This window comes from Microcebus murinus, chromosome 8 (genome assembly GCF_040939455.1).
Source record: "Microcebus murinus isolate Inina chromosome 8, M.murinus_Inina_mat1.0, whole genome shotgun sequence".
NCBI lineage: Eukaryota > Metazoa > Chordata > Mammalia > Primates > Cheirogaleidae > Microcebus > Microcebus murinus.
In genome coordinates, this window is record NC_134111.1 from 50,144,237 (window position 1) to 50,164,305 (window position 20,069).

The 20,069-nt window shown below is 35.6% G+C and overlaps 1 protein-coding gene across 8 annotated transcripts in view; it reads left to right on the forward strand.

Moving 5' to 3' along the window:
- The window catches only part of DYNC1I2 (dynein cytoplasmic 1 intermediate chain 2), a 62,116-nt gene that overhangs the window by 14,380 nt on the left and 27,667 nt on the right, over window positions 1-20,069 (forward strand). For 4 of the 8 annotated variants that reach the window (XM_076005654.1, XM_012781928.3, XM_012781929.3 and 1 more), the window contains exons 4-6: window positions 7,695-7,785; window positions 12,964-13,023; window positions 15,384-15,499. In XM_076005654.1, coding sequence (XP_075861769.1) covers window positions 7,695-7,785; window positions 12,964-13,023; window positions 15,384-15,499 — 267 coding nt within the window. The remainder of the gene's footprint in view (window positions 1-7,694; window positions 7,786-12,963; window positions 13,024-15,383; window positions 15,500-20,069) is intronic. The other 4 variants (XM_012781933.3, XM_012781931.2, XM_012781932.3 and 1 more) reach the window with 1 other exon arrangement.

The window sequence follows — 20,069 nt, forward strand, 5'->3', positions numbered from 1 at the left end:
AGGTTCCTTATTGGCGTTTCCTTTTAGGCTTTTATAAAGGGGCTTAGCCAGAAGCACATAATTAGGTATACACATTTGGCATAACCCCATAAGTCCAAGAAAAGTAAGCAGAAGGGGCCAAGTGGTGGATTCAGATAGACAAACTATGGCTTGGACCTGCTCCAGAGACAGCTCTCGTTTTCCTGGGGTGAGAACAAGTCCCAGGTAGGTAACCTTAGATTGAGCCAGTTGGGCTTTGTGATGGGGACATCCCATACTGCCCCCCCCGCATCAGCCAGGAAAGGCAGGACTCAAATAGCATGTTCCTGTGCCTCCTTTAAGCTTGGGGAGCAGATCAGGTTATCAGCATATTGAAGCACCACACCCTGGTGGAGTTGGAGGTCATCTAGATCTTTCCCCAAGGCCTGGCCAAAAAGATGAGGGCTATCCCAGAACCCTTGTGGAAACACCATCCAGATTAATTGGTGGGGTGTGTCATGTAGGGGCATCCATTCAAAAGCAAATTTTGGCAGTCAGGGTGGAGAGAGATAAGAAAGCATCCTTTAGGTCCAGTACACTGTAATGAGTGGTCTCTGGGGGGGGGAATATTACCCAGTAACTTATAAGGATTGGGCACCATAGGGTACAAGGGGACCACTGCCTCATTGAGTAAGTACTGTCATTTTTCTGGACAGGTAAAATAGGGGTCTTACAGGGAGAGCAAGTTGGAATAAGTAGGCCCAAAACTAAGAATTATCTTACAAGGGGCTCAAGACCTGCCAGGGCCTTAGGTCACAAAGGATACTGTTTAACACGGGAATATCCTAGCTGTGGTTTGAGATGAGCCATAATCAGCTGGGCTACTCTGGCACAGCCCAGGGAACCGAAGTCCCAGTCTACCGCAGGGATATCTGCCTCCCAGTCTTATTGACTTTGGCCTGAGACCTTTGAATCTATTAAGAGACCTATGAAGCTAAGTTCCACCTAAGGATAGAAAGAAAACTGCCCTCACTGTTTAGAAAGCAAGTCTCGTTCTAGCTAGTTGAGAGCACCAGTAGAAATTACTAGAAATAAATGTTCAGTGATCACATCCTCCCACAAACAAAACAAAAGAAGAGAAAAGAATTGTTTGGTAGGGCCCCCGGAGGCTCCAGTGACCATACAAGATTGAGTGCTCAGTTTTCTGGAGTAGGTGAGGAGGACAGAGTAGGCAACTCCAGTATCAAGAAAATTTACTGGCCTACCTGATACCAGGAGGGTTACCCTTGGCTCTAGTCCAGTGATGGTTATCTGCTGGGGGCTGCTGGGAGCTGGCTCCTTCATTGTTGTACCATGATCCAGTCTGGGAACTGACCCCCCTCCTGGGACAATCCCATAGGACAGAGTGCAGCCCCGTGACCTGTTTGATGGCACCAATGACAAGGGGCCTTGGGTTGCCTATCCTCATTGGGGCAGTTCTTAGCCCAATGCCCTTCCTATCAACAGATGCAACACCAAAGGTCCCTTTCTCTAGTGGTGGCTTTGGCCATTCGTCTGAGTGTGGGTGCCAATGCTGCCATTATGCAGACATGCCTAGCTTGCTTCCTCCATTCCTTCTCCTGAGCCTGCCTCTTAAGCTCAGAAGTTCTGATATAGAAAACAGAATTAGTGGCAGCTACCATATTGTCCAGGGAGCTGGTAGGGTTTTCTAGAGTTCTCTCCTAATATCTGATGCTGCTTGAGTCAAGAACTTATCTTTTAATACCACCTGTCCCTCACAGGACTTAAGATTGAGAGTGGTATACTTCTTTATTGCCTCCTAGAGCCAATCCAAGAGGGTTGCCAAAGGGTTTTCCTCAGGCCCCTGGATTATAGCAGAGACCTTGGAATAATTGACTGCCTTTTGCCTGGTGGCCTTGAGGCCAGCTTAGACATGTACTAAAAAGTGTTGTCTCTCCTACCTCTCTTCTGAGGAAATATTATTCCACCCTGGGTCAGTCACAGGCACTGCTGTTTCACCCACTGGCTATCTAGGATTTGAAAGGTGTAATCTGGTGGCAAGCTTTTGTGCCTCCATTAACATTCTGGATTTCTCAAATCATTTGAAGTCAGGCTTAGAATAACATGGACATCTTTCCAAGCCAAGTCATAGGCTAAGCACAAATGATGGAATGTCTCTACGTACTTACTAGGGTGATCAGTGTAGCTCCCCAGATCCTATTTTGTTTTAACTCTACTAAACCAAAAGGGCTTATGGTTGGTCTGGACTCCCCTGCTACTTCCACCAAGGCTAGGAGGCGAGCCATCTTTCCCCTTGGTGGAGGTAGAGATGGCACCACCTCCCCCTTTGTAGGGACCCCTTCAGGCCTCCCTGAGTATGGGGGAACCTCAGAACAGGTGGGAATCTGAGGAGGATCTCTTAACTCTTACTAAGCTTAAAATATACCTTGCACCACTGAAGATTTTCCTGTAATGAAAGAAAGCCTGTACATATGGTATTTTGGTCCATTTTCCTTCTCTTTTACAAAAAAGACCTGATTTTAAGATGGTGGGGGTGATTTAGAGTCCTGCGTGGTGGTCACTGTTCTCTACTATCCAGCTTGTACATTGGCTAGGCAATTGTACAGAAGTTTAAACGTTTTTTTCTTCAGAGTGTCTAGATCAAACTTGTCCCACTTTGAAAGAATATGCCCCAAAGGGGAGTTAGGAAGGATTTTTGATCCCTGTGCACCCATCTAGAAAATGAGGAAGAAAGGGGAGTAGGGGTACAAAGGGAATGACTTTGCCCACTGGGGTCTGTTAGAGCTGGGTATCCCCAGGTAACCTGGGCCATCTGGCCAAGGAACAAAGAAGGGAAAGGGGAGAGGCTATACCTGCTGGAGTCTGTTAGAACTGGGCATCCCTAAATAAAGACCTGGGCCATTTGGCCAAAGTATCAGTCTGGGCATCTTTCCAATTTGTAGGAAGAGGGGCTGTGTATAACTCCTCAAACCTAAAAGCCTCTCATTTTTTCTTTTGAGCACCAGGACAATGATATCCGTTGGTATAATGACCTGATCATTTGTGAAAGTACTAGCACTGGTGATTGGGTGGCCAGCCACAATATGGAAGGCACCTCTCAGAGAGAGTTATCCAAGTCAGAACATTTTCATGGAAAAAGATGAGCTGATTTACCTGGACAGAGTAATCTGAGTCATGGCACCAAAATGTCAGGGTGGCAGTCTGCTCTCAGTTCTTGGTGTGCTCTTGGCTGAAGAATGACCAGATACATCTAACTGTCAGGTTCAGCCTCTTGGCAGACTGTTATCATGGTTCTTTTTCTCCTTGCTTGGCAAAAATCACAAGCAAGGCTGGTGCAACAGAGTGACCACAAGCAGGAAGCATTTTCACATGAGGTTTTTATTATAAAACAAAACTACCCTGTCTCCATGAGTGGAGAGAGAGAGACTGACTAACTCACTGACTCTCTCTGGGAATTCTCAAGTTGTTTCCTTTTATTGGCCTAGTCCATGGAAGTGTTAGATGGTACCACTTGATTAACAGGGGGTCTCAAGGTTGCATCTGCCTATGCAAGCTCCTTCTCTGAAAGCCCTACCTGGGGGATGGAGAGGGTGAACTACAATGTAAATTTAAACTGACATAATAATTAGCCGTAGGTTCCTCTAGGTCACTTTCCAAATCCCATTTTGCCTAGGCTAGGTGATTCCCAGATTGGTAAAGCATGCCATCCTTTCCCAGGTGTAGCAGTTGTTCAGGATAGTATTAGGGGATGGGGGTGACACCTAGACAGAATGCCTGCCCTTATCCTTCTTCCCAGGTGAGGCAATTACTTGAGGCAGCACCAAAGCAGAGCACCGTTGTCCCTAGAAGAGCTGGAGATCCTAGCTATCTACCTAATGGACAAAAAGAATAACATATGAAAAACAGGTAGTTATTGAAATGTTAATATTCCAGGCTAGGAGCACTTGTTTCCACAAGGGGGCATTACTGTAACATGGACCGTGTTTGAGTAATTGATGAGCTAGAAGAGACCTTACAACTAACTTTGTGTTATACCAGAAGTTCACTCCTTCCATTTTATTGTCTTCTACCAACACTTCTACTCCCTGCATCCACTTTTCTTGGCTGTATACCTTTTCTATGTCCTTCTTCCTCACAAAAGCCCCTTTGTGCCAGAGGCTTTCTTCTACTTGAACAATAATTGGGCTGCGTGTTATCCTTCATCTTTGAGATTTCTGTGTAGTTTTCAGTGGTTGACCCAGACTTAATGCTAATTCTAAATCTAGGTGCATTCCCAGGTCCCTTTTGGCTTAAAAATATCGGAGGCCAGAAGGCAGCAATGTTAATTTTGTATCCTTGGAAAGCCAAGGCCTGAGCTGGCAGGAAAGACATTCTTAGTTGGCTTTTTGTCCTGGAGAATTAGAGTCACAGTCTTTTCAACATTACTTACTTGATCAGTGAATGCCATGGTGTAGGGTTTTTTCCCCCCATTTACTTCATATTTCTTCCTTGGTCTCAAGAGGATAGATATCTTTGCTCTAAACATCTAAGAAGCTGAAATTCATGCTCACATATTTATATTAATTCCTTTATTTTGTACCATTTAAAACCTGTTTTAGGCTACTTTATATGTAAAGGTAATCTGATTGAATCACTATTCTTTCTAAGCAAATCATATCTCAAATACTTGGCAAAAGCTAGTTATTGATGGCTGTTATTTTTCAAAGCTGATTAGACTAATAAACCATCCTTAAAAATGAATTCCAGAAATGAGTCTTTTCTTAGATTTGAGAACGTATGAGTTTCAGTGTGTTTCTTTTTTTTAACCTCCTTAAATACATGCTTTCATTCATTCTGGGAATATAGTGACATTGCCTTATTGTATAATTATAGTATTCTTTGATTTTTCTAGATTAATTGGGTTAAAATGTGGTAGTCACTAAATAACACTACCATTTCCTTTTTTAAAAATTAACATTCTTCCTTTTGCAATAGTAGTAAGTTTTTTTTCTAGGTCTGTCCCTTCTGTGGTGAACATTATTTATTATTGCAAGATGAAATTGTGGACCAGATAATAACGAAGAGTCCTTTTATGAGTCTTTTTTGTCAGCTGGCTTGAAACTATTTTTTTGGCAAAAAGAATATATTATAGTTCTGGGATGGAGATTTTTATCTAATTATAAATTTGAAGTCACTGTGATTCTTTTTTTTTTTTTGCCTCTGGCTAAGAAATTGAGATAATATGGTAGGATCACCCTTTTGATTTATTTTATTTCTGAAACTTATTTTAGAACTGGCTAGGTTAATGTATGTATGTATGTATAATTACTATTTAGCCTGTTTCAGTAAAGGATTTTGGTTACTGTTTTTTAAAAATATAGTCTTGACCAAGTAAGATACTGTTGAACTTGTTGAATGGAGTCATTGATACTTGAAGTCACCAGAAAGGGAGAAAAGCATGTTAAACTGGAAAAGAATTCTATGGTTCATCACAAATGATTAGATAGATAGGAATTTTACTATTTTCCTTCAATCTCTAAGATATTTATACTTGGAAAAATGATTTTCCTAAGTATGAAATTAAATATGCAATTTAAATAATACAAAATTTCTTCTTTGAAAATCTTTACTATGAAAACGTTATGGTGCCTCACTATATAAACATTTATTTTGTGTTTACAGCACAGTAGGCAAGCAACTGTTAGATATTACTCTTTATTCCTATATCAGTTGGAACTTAGACTAGGGGAAATCTCACAGTGAACAAAAAGATGAAGAAATGTAACCTAAGAGAAGTCTGGGGATATTAATATTATTCTACTTCAGATAAAAATCATTTTTAGCTACTTTGAATTATACATGTAGCACCTAGCAAGGTGCCATCCCATCCACACGAGAACTATGTGAAGCTATCTGGCTTTATAATTATTTCTGATTGGTTTAATCACAATATTAGAAACATTGATTATGTTTTTATAGTTCTTTGAAATTTAAGCAAGAATTAGCCATTGTATCTTAGGAAACAAACATTCTAGGTATGATTTTTTTCTTCTAATCTTACTGGTTACTGATAGAATTTGCCATTAAAAAAATAAGGATGAGCCGGGCGCGCGGTGGCTCACGCCTGTAATCCTAGCTCTCTGGGAGGCTGAGGCGGGCGGATTGCTCAAGGTCAGGAGTTCAAAACCAGCCTGAGCAAGAGCGAGACCCCGTCTCTACTATAAATAGAAAGAAATTAATTGGCCAACTGATGTATATATAAAAAATTAGCCGGGCATGGTGGCGCATGCCTGTAGTCCCAGCTACTCGGGAGGCTGAGGCAGAAGGATCGTTCGAGCCCAGGAGTTTGAGGTTGCTGTGAGCTAGGCTGACGCCATGGCACTCACTCTAGCCTGGACAACAAAGCGAAACTCTGTCTCAAAAAAAAAAAAAAAAAAAAAAAAATAAGGATGATTAGTTTTTTACTTATGTTTAAGATACAGTTCATCATACTATATTTGTACATTTTGTTAGATTACCAAACCTGTTTTTACTGCAGTATGTATAAACATTGAAGCATAATCTTAAGGGTTCAATGAATGTGACTATCCATTCAAAAACACATTTCTTTAGTTCCTATATAACTAGGAACTTACCTTCTTTTCAATAGAGTATTAAAAGAAGGGCTTTCAGCTCAAGATCAAATGTATTAGTCACTTAATATTGTACACTGGAAAATTATTTTAAAAAGACAATTGGGATTAGGGACATTAAATGGTAAAATGTAACCAGAAGATGGCAGTGATGATCCTCCTATACTTCCTGCAACGGTAGTCAAAAAGTTTTACAAATGTCATAAGCATGAAATGTGCACGTCCAACTGTTATAAAATGTTAAAAGTTGACAATTTAGGGGAAAGCATTTGTTGTTTATTTTATATACTATGAAAACTGTATGTTTTTCTATAAGAAGGGATTAAGAATATTTTGGGTGTCTGTATCTTTGTCTGTACACTTCAGTTTTTTCTGAATACTGGGGTAAGGAAGTTACCATAAGTCTTGCCTGGTTTAATTTGCATGCATCACTTTATTTTATGCATCATGTCTGGAAGGCATGCTACTTTATAGCCTGTTTGCATTTTTCACCCAAATTGCTGGAAACTAATGAGCCTTTTAAAGGAGCCATTCCTTAAGCTGCAGTCATTTCTCTAAATTACCCTTTTATTGGTAAGGAGGAAATAAAATCATCCAAACAATAATTTTTAAAAGAAAAACTTTGATTTTTCCAAAGATCAAAATTTAGTATTTTAAAATCTTAGAAAACCCGAGATTAAGTGACTTAATGATGCATATTTCAAAGTTTTAATTTAATGCAGTAGTTGTAAATAATACTTATAATCTGGTGATCTTAAAAGTGAGAAGTTAGAAAGAGGGGAAGGAATGCTCTCCTTTGAAAATTAGTGGCCACATTTGGTGATGGATGAGATGAAGATGCATCTTTCCATAATCTTGCCTTTTTTTAAAATATAAAGCTCAAATGCATTTTGCCAGAGAAATTGCATGAATCTTCAGCATGCATTGTTAACTTTGTCTTTTCCCCTTTTTTTCTATTGTTCATTTTCATTCATATATATTTATTTTTTGGTTTGCCATTTTTTTTCTTTTATATTACTTCATGTTAAATTATTTTTGAAACGTCATAAGCTGAGCAACCTCTCCGTGTAGTAACAGCGGATACCTGTCTATTTCACTATTTAGTCCCTCCTCCTATGTCTCCGTCCTCCAAATCTGTGAGCACGCCAAGTGAAGCTGGAAGCCAAGACTCTGGAGATGGCGCTGTGGGATCTAGGTATGGCAATTTTCTTTTAATATTTTAATTATAGAATGCATTCAGTGCCCAAATACTGTCAAAGCTTTAGAGGGACTCTACATAGTTGTATTGAGTTAGTCCTAACTTTTTAAACTGTAGATGGCATAGAAATTCTGTTGTAAATTGGGGGAAAATTTTAACTGTCACACTTGATTAACTTAGTACTAAATAGTTAACCAATTTTATGCTAATTGTTTCATATTAGAAATAAAGGTGTTATTGCATTTAAATTTTTTTTTTTAAGACAGGATCTTGCTCTGTTGCCTGGGCTACAGTGCCTTGGTGTCATAGCTAATTGCATCCTTAAACTCCTGGGCTTAAGCCATCCTCCTGCCTCAGCCTCCCAGCTAGGACTATAGGCATGTGCCACCAGCCCAGATAATTTTTCTGTTATTTTATTGCTCAGGCTGGTCTCCAAGTTCTGGGCTCAAGCCATTCTTCCACCTTAGCCTCCCAAAGTGCTAGGATTACAGGCGTGAACCACTGCACCCAGCCTGCATTTAAATTTTTTATGTTTAAGCAAACTTTATATTGGTTATTGTCTGAATGTTTTGATAGTGTAAAACCTCTCTATTGTGCTTAATTCCCTATTTAGTGAATGAAAATCTAAACAATTTGGTTAAGCAGCCCAATTCTGTTCTATTACTCTTCTATTAAGTCGTTCTGCTAATTAAGATAGAAAATAATAATGTCTGAAGTATCAAGGGTAAGGAATAACTGCTAAGGAAATAATGAGAATGTTTACTGCCAAGTTTTCCCCAATTTGCATGTTCCTTGTAAAATTGTATTTCATGTTTGTTTTAAGATCCTACATAAATATTGGAACTTGCTTTTCCAAAATTGAGTAAGATTTCACCTTTTTTCCAAAGATCATATTGGGAAAAGTATTATTACTTATTCTCTTTGTCATATACATACATATACAGACGCACACAATTAATAGCAAGTCTTTATTTAATAGTAGCATGCTTTTTGACTTTTTATGACAGCTGAAATTAGATTAAACATAGCTAGTCAAAATCCACAGCTGATTGAATCCTTATTTGAGACTAGGAGTTAAATGTTCACCTCAGGAAAATCTCTTCACACACCTTTTAATAAGACATAAACTGTTAGAAGTTTTATCTTTTTTGTGCCTGAGTCTCTCTGATTGAAGTTACATACAAGTAATGAGTCTGTAAAAAAGAGGGGGGAAGGCTGGGCGCAGTGTAATCACGCCTGTAATCCTAGCACTCTGGGAGGCCGAGGTGGGTGGATCGTTTTAGCTCAGAAGTTCGAGACCAGTCTGAGGAAAAGCGAGATCCCATCTCTACTAAAAATAGAAATAAATTAATTGGCCAACTAAAAATATATAAAAAATTAGCCAGGCATGGTGGCACATGCCTGTAGTCCCAGCTACTTGGGAGGCTGAGGCAGTAGGATTGCTTGAGCCCAGGAGTTTGAGGTTACTGTGAGCTAGGCTGACGCCACCACACTCTAGCCCGGGCAACAGAGTGAGACTCTGTCTCAAAAGAAAAGAAAAAAAGAGGGTTGGGGGAGAGCAAGAGGGCTGGATGATTCGTAAACTCAGTACTTTAATCAGTGCTTGAATAATCAGGTTATTATTAACAATTAAAAGGCACATAAAGTTTGCCAGTTTGAATTCAAGATGTATTTTCCGAAACTGTTCTGTGTATAGAACCAAAATTGCAAATCTAAACAATACTGTCTTTGGAGGTAAATGACATAATTTTTTCATTTAAAGGAAAATCAAAACCTTCTTTTTAGAAATAATGTTATTACCTTGTAAAATAGTATGAATTATAGATTAAAGACAGTTTAGTCTAAATTTATTTTTAGGGCTAAATTTATTTGTTTTGTACTTCATACTTCTGTACTCTTATACAACTATGTCAGTATTTCTTTAAATACTTGATATTTAAGAACCTTTAAATAACTGGAATTTTCAAGTGAAGGGTTTTTTTTCCTCCTACAACAAACATTACCATAGTAAAAATATTACCCAAGATAAAAAAATTACTGTTTATTAAATTTCTTTATTTGATGTTATACATTCTTATGTAGATACTATATGGTGTACATTATGAAATCATTATTGATTCTTGAATAGGATTAGAAAGATTATTTTACTACATTGTCAGCAAGTTTGCTTTCAATAGTATCATGTGACATCTACTTGTCTTTTAAAATTAATGTGAACTAAAATGTGTCCTTATGAGTTTCATGGACAACCCAGAGATTATTAGAAACCCTTTGGAATATTGTAAATTTGGTACAGGGAGTAAATACTGGTAAGAAAAATATTTGTGTATAGAACAGATAGTCATCAAATTGTCAACTTTGTTAAATACTACAGAAATTCTTGGCCCTTTCATAGGTTACCACAGAAATTCATGGCCCTTTCATAGAACTTATACTCTAGTGATTACATCATTAATTTAAAAATACATTCACTTTCTTGAAAAGCTCTAAGGATCATGTGCTAACTTATGTTTAGTATAAGGCGTAGATTTTTTTAAATGGTAAGTTATAAACCAAGAAAACAGGTAGTTAATATTTTTAGAAGTTCGTTATTAAAGAATGAATACAAAGGTAGTTTCTTCTGAGTTTAACAGGAGAAAAAATATCCTCTTTTTGAATGAGGTGGGTAACCTTATATCTTTTTAATCTTAATACATACATTGTCTCCTTTGAAAGCAGGGACTCACTTTGAAATGTTAATTTTTCAGAGGCCTCATTATACTCATTTTATGTATGCACACACACAAAATTATGGAAAAATGATGAATTTCACTAAAATATCTCCAGATTTCATAGTGGAAAGATTATTAATCTTGTTGATGGTAATATTGGTAATGAAATAATGCATTTCTAAATACATGACATTTAAAAAGAATGCTCAGGTCTGGGAATGAAAACAAAATGAATTCATATTGAACAAACATGATGATAATGAAAGAATAAAGACAATGAAAAGAAATATCACAGGTAAATTCATGAAGATGTGTGAGATGTATGTACCTGTACACTGAACTTCATTAGTTAGCCAAGATGGTCTAAGATTAGTACACTCAAGGAGTAGGATAAGAGACATTTGGCCGGGCGCTGTGGCTCACGCCTGTAATCCTAGCTCTTGGGAGGCCGAGGCGGGCGGATTGCTCAAGGTCAGGAGTTCAAAACCAGCCTGAGCAAGAGCGAGACCCCGTCTCTACTATAAATAGAAAGAAATCAATTGGCCAACTGATATATATATAAAAAAAAAATTAGCCGGGCATGGTGGCACATGCCTGTAGTCCCAGCTACTCGGGAGGCTGAGGCAGAAGGATTGCTCGAGCCCAGGAGTTTGAGGTTGCTGTGAGCTAGGCTGACGCCACGGCACTCACTCTAGCCTGGGCAACAAAGCGAGACTCTGTCTCAAAAAAAAAAAAAAAAAAAAAAAAAAAAGAGACATTTGATATTGCAAAACATGTTATCTAAACATGTTTGAATTACTCTTTCTAAATGCCAAGAATTTCTATTGAGATTGGTGGTAATTTATGAATAAATGTAAAAGGCTGTGAGAAGCGATATTCCTCTAACTTTGCAGATTAGGAAATTGCATTTCATTAAATTCCTAGTTCACTTTTGTAATCATGTCTGTTATCTCTAAAATTTAGCTAACAGTTATTCAATTAGGTAATCCATACCTCTTGTTCCTTTTTTCCATTTTGAATCAGTTTATTTCTCAAGCTTTTGAATTATATTGGAATTATACTTTGTATGTCTGAAGATACTTTTAATAAGTATAATCATGTATGTTGTGCAGTGCATTTTTCAGTCTAGCTATATTTTGAAATAAAGTCTTACTTGATTTTAAACTAAAATGACATCCTCAACAAGGAACTTTATGTCATTGATAACAGCTGGAGCTTTTATATAATGTAAGGCCTGTCGACAGAAAATTCCTTGGAGACCATCTCATAGAACCCCTTTTGGCTTAACAAAGCCTAAGTTTGTTGCTTTTCATTGCTTAGTACAAAGCAGATCTTCAATGTGGCTGCTTCCTTAGTTGCATATATACAACCTTGTTTAAATTTCATGATCTTTCTTTATATTAATATTTTTAAAATGAAAGATTTCTCTAGTTTAATTCATCATTATTTTATTGATAAATTACATAGGTAGAGAAATCACTTGTATTAAAATATTTTAGCAACTAAAACTAGTTGTGCATTATAACTTATATAAGCAAGAAATATATTTGACAAAAATGGTAGTACTAAATGTATTGTGCTTAACTTTTTTATAGGGACTGTGAGCATTGTCTTATCTTATATTGCTAACCTACAAGAATGCCAATGTGATGAAGTACCTTTTGTTCCAGTGATGACTAGATTTGGCTTAAGTGGAAAAGATCTGGTGTAAAGTTATTTACCCAGTAGGCAATGCTAAAACATCACTGAATATTTATTTAGGATTGATATTCTCTGAAAGTTAGGTATATCCTTTGACTATAACATATTTTTGTAGAGAAAAATCTATTTTTTCCTAGAGACAGAAATCTTTAGTTCTTTTCTAAAGCAGATGACATGTAAGCCCAAGGCAGTGCTTAACCCATAAATTACAGAAGGGTCAGATTTTGGAAACTTTAGCTATTTTGTATCCCAGTGGAATAGTCTTTGGTTTTCTTACCAAAAGGCTTATGTGTTGACTCATTTCCTTTACCAATATGACAATTTCCTGCACACATTTAATGCTTTGGGCAAGATTAGAATATTTTAACTAAGATGTTTTTACTAATGTTCTTTTAATTAGGAATCTTAAAATTTTAACTATTTTATAGTCTAGCTTGTTTTCATCCAAAGTATCATTTGGGTTGTTTTCTGCTTTAGTTTTTCTTATTCACTATTATACAATATTAGTTTCCTATAATCTGAAAATACTGCCTTTTAACTATTCTGGGTTGTATGCTTGCATCTTTAACCATATTATGCTTATTGCATGCACTAGAGCATTGAGAAATACCTGGTGTTCTTTTTGTTTCTTTTGGTACTAACCAGAACATGTGGTTTTTAAATTGTGACAGTACTTTAGCTTTAGCTATTCATAGAATGTATTTGCTTGACTAACTTATGACCTTTTTTGCTAATGCTTCATGGTTGTCCTACAACCATTTAGGACGCTGCATTGGGATACAGATCCATCAGTTCTTCAGCTTCACTCAGATTCCGATTTGGGGTATTGAATAGATTTATTACCTTCCCTCTTTAATAATTAATTTGATTCTTTGATTCTTTGTGAAACTTTCCTAATTTCATTTTGCTTAAGTTTCTAATAGTGTAGTATATCTTTAGGACAAGAGTTATATTTTACTGTGACACCTCATTTATCCTGTATCATTAATGAAAGTATGTATATGATTTTCTAGGTACCCTAAGTCCATTTAAGTGTCCAAATTTCTTTTATTTCTATATTTTTTATATAAGTTTTCTAAGATGTATTAAAAACTTCCCAGACTTTTTCTAATATGTAGTCTATATCTAATTGAACCGTTTCTTGGTTACTGGATATGAATATTAATTTATTTTCCAGTATTAAAATTTATCGATGATTTCTAAGGTTTTGAGAGGAACAGAGATATCGATCTCTATACTATGGCCACAGATTGCCATTTATTATTCATTCATTCATTCACTCAGTTGTTTCTTCTAGACTCCATTGCAAATTATAAATGTTTGCTGTTCCCATTTTGCCTAACTCAGATACCTGTTTGCACCTTCTAAAACATGTGACCGTACCTTTGGAACTGTGTCTAAAGTAAGAGTAAATAAGCCTTGAGTTAGAACATATAAGAAAAATATATGCGCTTCTTATACATTAACTGGAAGACCTCTCTATTGGCTTACTGAGGCTTCCCCCTCGCCCTCTCATTGCTTCTTTATTTTTAGTAAAAGTGGCTTTTGGATAAGTGAGGTATTACATTTCTACCCTCCTCCTCCAAAATCTTGGAATATTTTGTTAATTTGTTTTAATATTGTGGGTTTTTGACTATTATACTCTATATGCATTCGTTAGTAACTTGTTCCTAATATTGTTGGCTTGACCATTTTTTTTCCAGATATGTGAGTGATTTACTTTCATATGATTTACATCTTAATAATAAGACTATAGAGTTTTGGCCGGGCGAGGTGGCTCACGCCTGTAATCCTAGCACTTGGGAGGCCGAGGCGGGAGGATCGCTTGAGTTCAGGAGTTTGAGACCAGCCTGAGCAAGAGCGAGACCCCGTCTCTACTAAAAATAGAAAAATTAGCCAGGCGTCGTGGAGGGGGCCTGTTTTCCCAGCTACTTGGGAAGTTGAGGCAAGAGGATAAGAGGATTGCTGGAGCCCAGGAGTTTGAGGTTGCAGTGAGTGACAATGATGCCACTGCACTTTACCCAGGGCGACAGAGCGAGACTCTGTCTCAAAAAGAAAAACAAAAACAAAGTAGAAAATAGAGTTTCTTATTTCAAATTTTATTCTTAGAATACTAGATTACTTCAAATGTACTTTGAAATTTTTAATGGCCCTTATTTGGGACCTTAGAAAAAATTAATTTTTAAAATGTACTAATTTTATTATACTTTGTATAGGATTTGAATTTAGTTACTAAACAGAATTGAAAAGGATGTTTATATAAGAAAAAAATTACTACATTATCAGTGACATATATATATTTCAAATACCCTGCTTGATATTCTGGAAGTTGCAGCAGTATCTTTATTGATAGCTTCATAATTGAGAACCGCTTCAGGAGTTTGAAAGCATTGGTTTAGAATTTAAACATCTAATATAATGACCTATAAAAGATGCCCCCCAGATAGCTAATAAAATATTTTTCTTTTGGTCCATTTTCTTCAGCCACAATTCTCTTCTTCTATATGTCAAAAAAGAATGTATTCCCTCTAACTAAAACAGAAGTGACATTAGTAGGTTTATGGTATTCAAAAGATCCGTGGCTTTAGTCTAGATGTAAAATATCTGTACCTTGGTTTGTTCATATATGGATCAATATTGACCATGCACAAATTATAGATTTAAAAGGTTTAAATATTTCATTTTAAAGTCCAAATTGACAGTGTGATTCTCAATTTCTGCCAAATAAAGCTGAAGTTTCCTAAGGGTGAAGAGAACTAAACCTGGTCTGAGTGAGATCATATATCTGACTTTTAAAGTCCAGAAACATATTCCTGGACATATTCTCTAAAAACATATTCCCTAAAAAACAGTTCTGATGACCAACCTTATTCAGCAGTCCACTTTGAAATTCCTGTCCTCTTGTTCTATTATTACCCACACATTTGTTCTAAGAAACAAAATTATTAATATTTGCTTTTTAAAATGAAAAATAAATAACCCTGAATGATTCAGAAATATCTTTTGGTTTTGCTCCCTTCTGATTCTTTTGTTAAAGTCAATTCATTCTTCATCGAAAATTTCTTGAATAAAACAGAAATTTAGATTATAATGTTGAATGTAAGTGACTGTGTAACTCTGAATTTTTAAATATAACATGGTTTGATGTAATTAAAATGTATCATTTGTATTGACTTAATTTAGACGAGGACCTATTAAACTTGGAATGGCTAAAATTACACAAGTTGATTTTCCTCCTCGAGAAGTCGTCACGTACACAAAGGAAACTCAGACTCCAGTTATGGCTCAACCCAAAGAAGGTGAATATCTATCTTTAATATGATTGTCATTGAACCCTCATGTTAAAGAATTCCTTTTTTTCTTTCCTTTTGTTTTTATTTCTTTTTTTGCTTTTATTTGGCATATTTTCTTAGGGAAACATTAGATAGCTAATGCTTTATGATTTCTGTATTTATGTCTTTGTTTTAGCATTTTTAAACTTTCTTTTAGACATTAACATTGTAAGCTGTATGTATGGTTTTCAGTTTTGTTGACATAAATTTAAGTCTTTCAGTCTTCGTCATTGATAAATACTGCTTTTAGAAGCAGAAAAGTTTAAGAATGTTCTTAATTTCTATCATTGAGCATAATTCTTCCCCAAAAGAGTGTAAAGAAAGTCAGTAAATGAAGTCATGTAAATTATTTTCTGTAGAGATACTGCATTCTGATGTTATTCATACTAATGAACAAATCTAGACCTAATTCTTAAAATTCCTCTCTTATGATATAGGGGGAATGCTGATTATTTAGTAACCTTTAATCTGTGTGTAATGCAGGGAAGTATGCACAGACATACTGAATGTGGAGTCCCTTTGGTTCTTAAACCAGAAAGAGTTAATAATAGTTAATGATTCAAGCATAAAGTACTCTGGTAGTTCTCGTTTTTCTCAATGAGGCTAATGAATTTATGTCATATATAAAGGAAGTCTATATGAGATCCCTAATACAGGTCCACAGTCTCTTATCTAAAACCTTTGGGGCCATATATATATATATTGGAATTCAGAATTTTTCAGATTTTAGAAAAGTAATAAAACATATATGTTAACACTCTAGCACCATCTTGGGCATTAACATTTTGGCAGCAAAAGATTTGAACATATTAAGTGAGATAAACAATAATTCTAAATAACTTTACCTCCAGTCATGTCAGAGTTTACCACTAAATGAGTTATGGGTTTTAGAGCTGTTGACGATTTTGGAATTGTGGATAAGGTATTTTGGGCCCATAATAAATTGTCTTTTTAATAGTGCATGCATAAGGAATATTTTTTATACTTGGCCAGGAAAATTTATTTCTATTCCCTATAGAAAATTAAGCATAGAAACTTAATCCAATATTTAAATTTATTTTTTAAATTTTAGTTAAATTACCATGTTTCTCCATTAAGGAGAAACAAAAGTATATTCATTGCAGAAAGCCAAGAAAGTACAGGTAATCAGAAGTTGAGTGGAGGGAGGAATCCTTGAAATCCTTAGCTATTACCAAAGGAAATCTTTAAATTTTCATAGTTGTATATACTTCAAAAGAAAACTGGGATTATAAATACTTACAACCCTTTTTAAAACATTTATTTATTTATGTGTTTAATTTTAGAGATGGGGTCTCTTTACATTGCCCAGGCTAGTCTTGAACTCCTGGGCTTAAGCTATCCTCTTGCCTCAGGCTCTAGAGTAGCAAGGATTATGGTCACACACCACCATGCTTGGCTTTTACAGCCTTCTGACACTTTTAATAACTCTCCTTTCTCTGCCCTCTGAGAATGGAAATGAAATAAATAAATTCAATCTTTCCTTTCACTTGTTCCAAAAAGGAGTTGATATTATCATACATATAATTACTCTTTGAAAATTTTGAGGAAATTAGGGTAACATTTTTATCCATATTTTTTTACTTGCCCAGCCTATGTGAATATTTATTTCTATGGATACATTTTTCATTCCTGCTCTTTCATTTATTGGTAAGGTAGCTTTTGTAGGTACAAAATCCTCATCCTAATGGAGTAAAAAGCCACTAATGGTGAACTTGTTTGAGATATAAGCGACTTTTAATAGAAAAGAAAGAAAGAAAGAAAAAGGAAAGATAAAAGGTTGAACTGTCAGTATGGAGAATATTAATATTGCAGGATTCTATAATTTATAGAAAATACTATCTTATTAAGTAGCATATTAATTTGATGAGTATTATAATATCTCTTTTTATAGCTACATTATTAGATATGTTAACTCAGAAAGTGAGCAAAACAGTCAAAATGAAGGCACATTGACTCATTTTAAAAATAGGACTTTTTTTTCTTCACCTGATAATTTGGAGATTGTATTTTTAGTTATACCATCATACTTATGAAATGCATTTTGGATTGTTTGCTAAGTAAGGCATTCTGAAGCTATTTTGGGTAATGTCTGTTATAACATATCTATAATTCATTTAAGTGAAGACTTTCATTTTTTTTAAAATAATTTTTTCTAATTACTATAGTAGTATATCATAGAGAATTTAGAATACAGAAAGGATATACAGCAGAAATGTCTATTATACCACTGTGCATTAGAGATTGTTAATATTTTGTTTCCGGTGAATATATTCAAGTTTTCTATGGATATGTTTTTTCAAGAATTCCACATGTATATAGTTGAGCTGGTTAACAACAAGGATATGTTTAGAGAAATGCATTATTACATGACTTCTTTGTTGTGCAAACATCATGGAGTGTACTTACACAAACCTAGATGGTATGGCCTACTACATACCAACGCTATATGGTGTAGCCTGTTGCTCCTAGACTACAAACCTGTACAGCATGCTACTGTACTGAATAGTATAGGCAATTGTACCAGTGGTAAATACTTTTGTGTCTTATCTATGTTTAGATAAAGATATCTAAACATAGAAAAGGTACAGTAAAAATACAGTGTTATAATCTCATGGGATCCCCATCATATATGTAATACATCATTGACTAAAATGTTATATGATGCCTAACTATATACACACACGTGCACACACACACAAGTTTTTGTATCCTACTTGAAATTTGCATTTTTGATTGCTCATTTTCAAGATGCCTGTAAATTTTAGCCATGTCATTTACTGCCTTTGAACTAATTTGAATGTATAGCTGGCATAACATAGACTGGCATTTTTTAAAAATTACTTTTCTCATTTTTATCTTACAAGTAATTAAAAAAAATAAAAAGATCATGATTTGTTAAATAAGCTGAAGACCCAAAAGCACAAGATGAACTGTGTTCTTTTCAGCTTTTCGGTTTGAAATTATTCAGGGCAAAGATTTTAGCATCCTCATACTTCAGCTTTTTTGCCAAATTTTCCACGAGCGTAGGGAAGGTTTTCATTTCTTCTTCATTGCTGTAATGCCTGGCTTCAACAGGGCCTGGCATGTAGTAAGTACTCAATAAATATTTGATGAAGGAATTCATTGCTTTAACTTTCTCAGGAAAATAATTTTGCCTGCTTAGGATATTTATTTTCATGCCTTTTATCTGGAAACAACTAGTGGGAAAATAAGTTATTTTCAAGTGTTAATGTTATAATACAATTATAGATAAAATTGGATGGTAAGGTATGGTTACTCTCCGTTCTTGGTTTTAATATGACTATAGCATGTTATAATCATTATTTTCTCTTAGGTCCAAGAAGAAACCATTGTAGATTCTCTTATATAGCCTTCTTGAATTTTCATGAAGTACTGTATAGATACAAACGTGCGATTATTTTGTGTTCTCTGTATCTGTCTGAATGCTATGAACAAAATTGAATATTATTTTAGCTATTCATTCATGACAGTTCTCCAAACTTGTTGTTTAAATTGGTGACTGAAAATTATAACAGCAAAAAGTACCCACTATATACCAGGCACAGTGTGAAGCACTTTATCTCTCTTTAGTCCTCTCACCAAAACTCTGAAAGTTAAGTTTTGGTTCTATTTACACACGAAGAAGCTGAAGGTGAAAGAGGTAGTTTATCAAGGGTCACATAGCTAGTAACTGTGATTTTGAATCAGGTCTGACTGATTATAAATAAGGTGGGCGTTTTCTCTAGTGCTGCCACTAAAGCAGTGACTCACATGCTTTTATGGTAGTAACTATAGTAAGTAGTTCAATTTATATTACAATTGAGTACAGACACAGATGGATGATTGAAAAAAAAGTTTAATGGAACAATATCTTCCCTTACTATATTTCATTTTTAAAAAAGTGTTGACCATGACACACCAAATTTATTGGTTTAGACCTGTAGTTTGGAAAATATTTCATTAAAGGATAGCATGTTTTGGTTAGCTTATTTATTGGTGTATCTGCATCAGCATAATACTGTTAGGGAGCAGCTCAGGGTACTGAATAAGCAGTTTTGATCTTTTATGATGTTGAATAGAAGTTTTATTATCTTAACTGATTGAAAGTGACAAGATGGGTCAACTGAGCCCAGCTTCTAATGAGTATGTCTACATCAACACCTTTAAACTTTTCTGGTGTAGACTAGACTTAGGTGGTAATTTCATAAAGGCTCATGTTTATTCATTTGCAGTCTAGCAAGTTTTCACTGATCCTCTTAATACAAGTTTATTGAATATATGTTGTTGGGTTTTTTTTGGTTTTTTTTTGAGACAGAGTCTCACTTTGTTGCCCAGGCTAGAGTGAGTGCCCTGGCGTCAGCCTCGCTCACAGCAAGCTCAAACTCCTGGGCTTAAGCGATCCTTCTGCCTCAGCCTCCCGAGTAGCTGGGACTACAGGCATGCACCACCATGCCTGGCTAATTTTATATATATATGTATTAGTTGGCCAATTAATTTCTTTCTATTTATAGTAGAG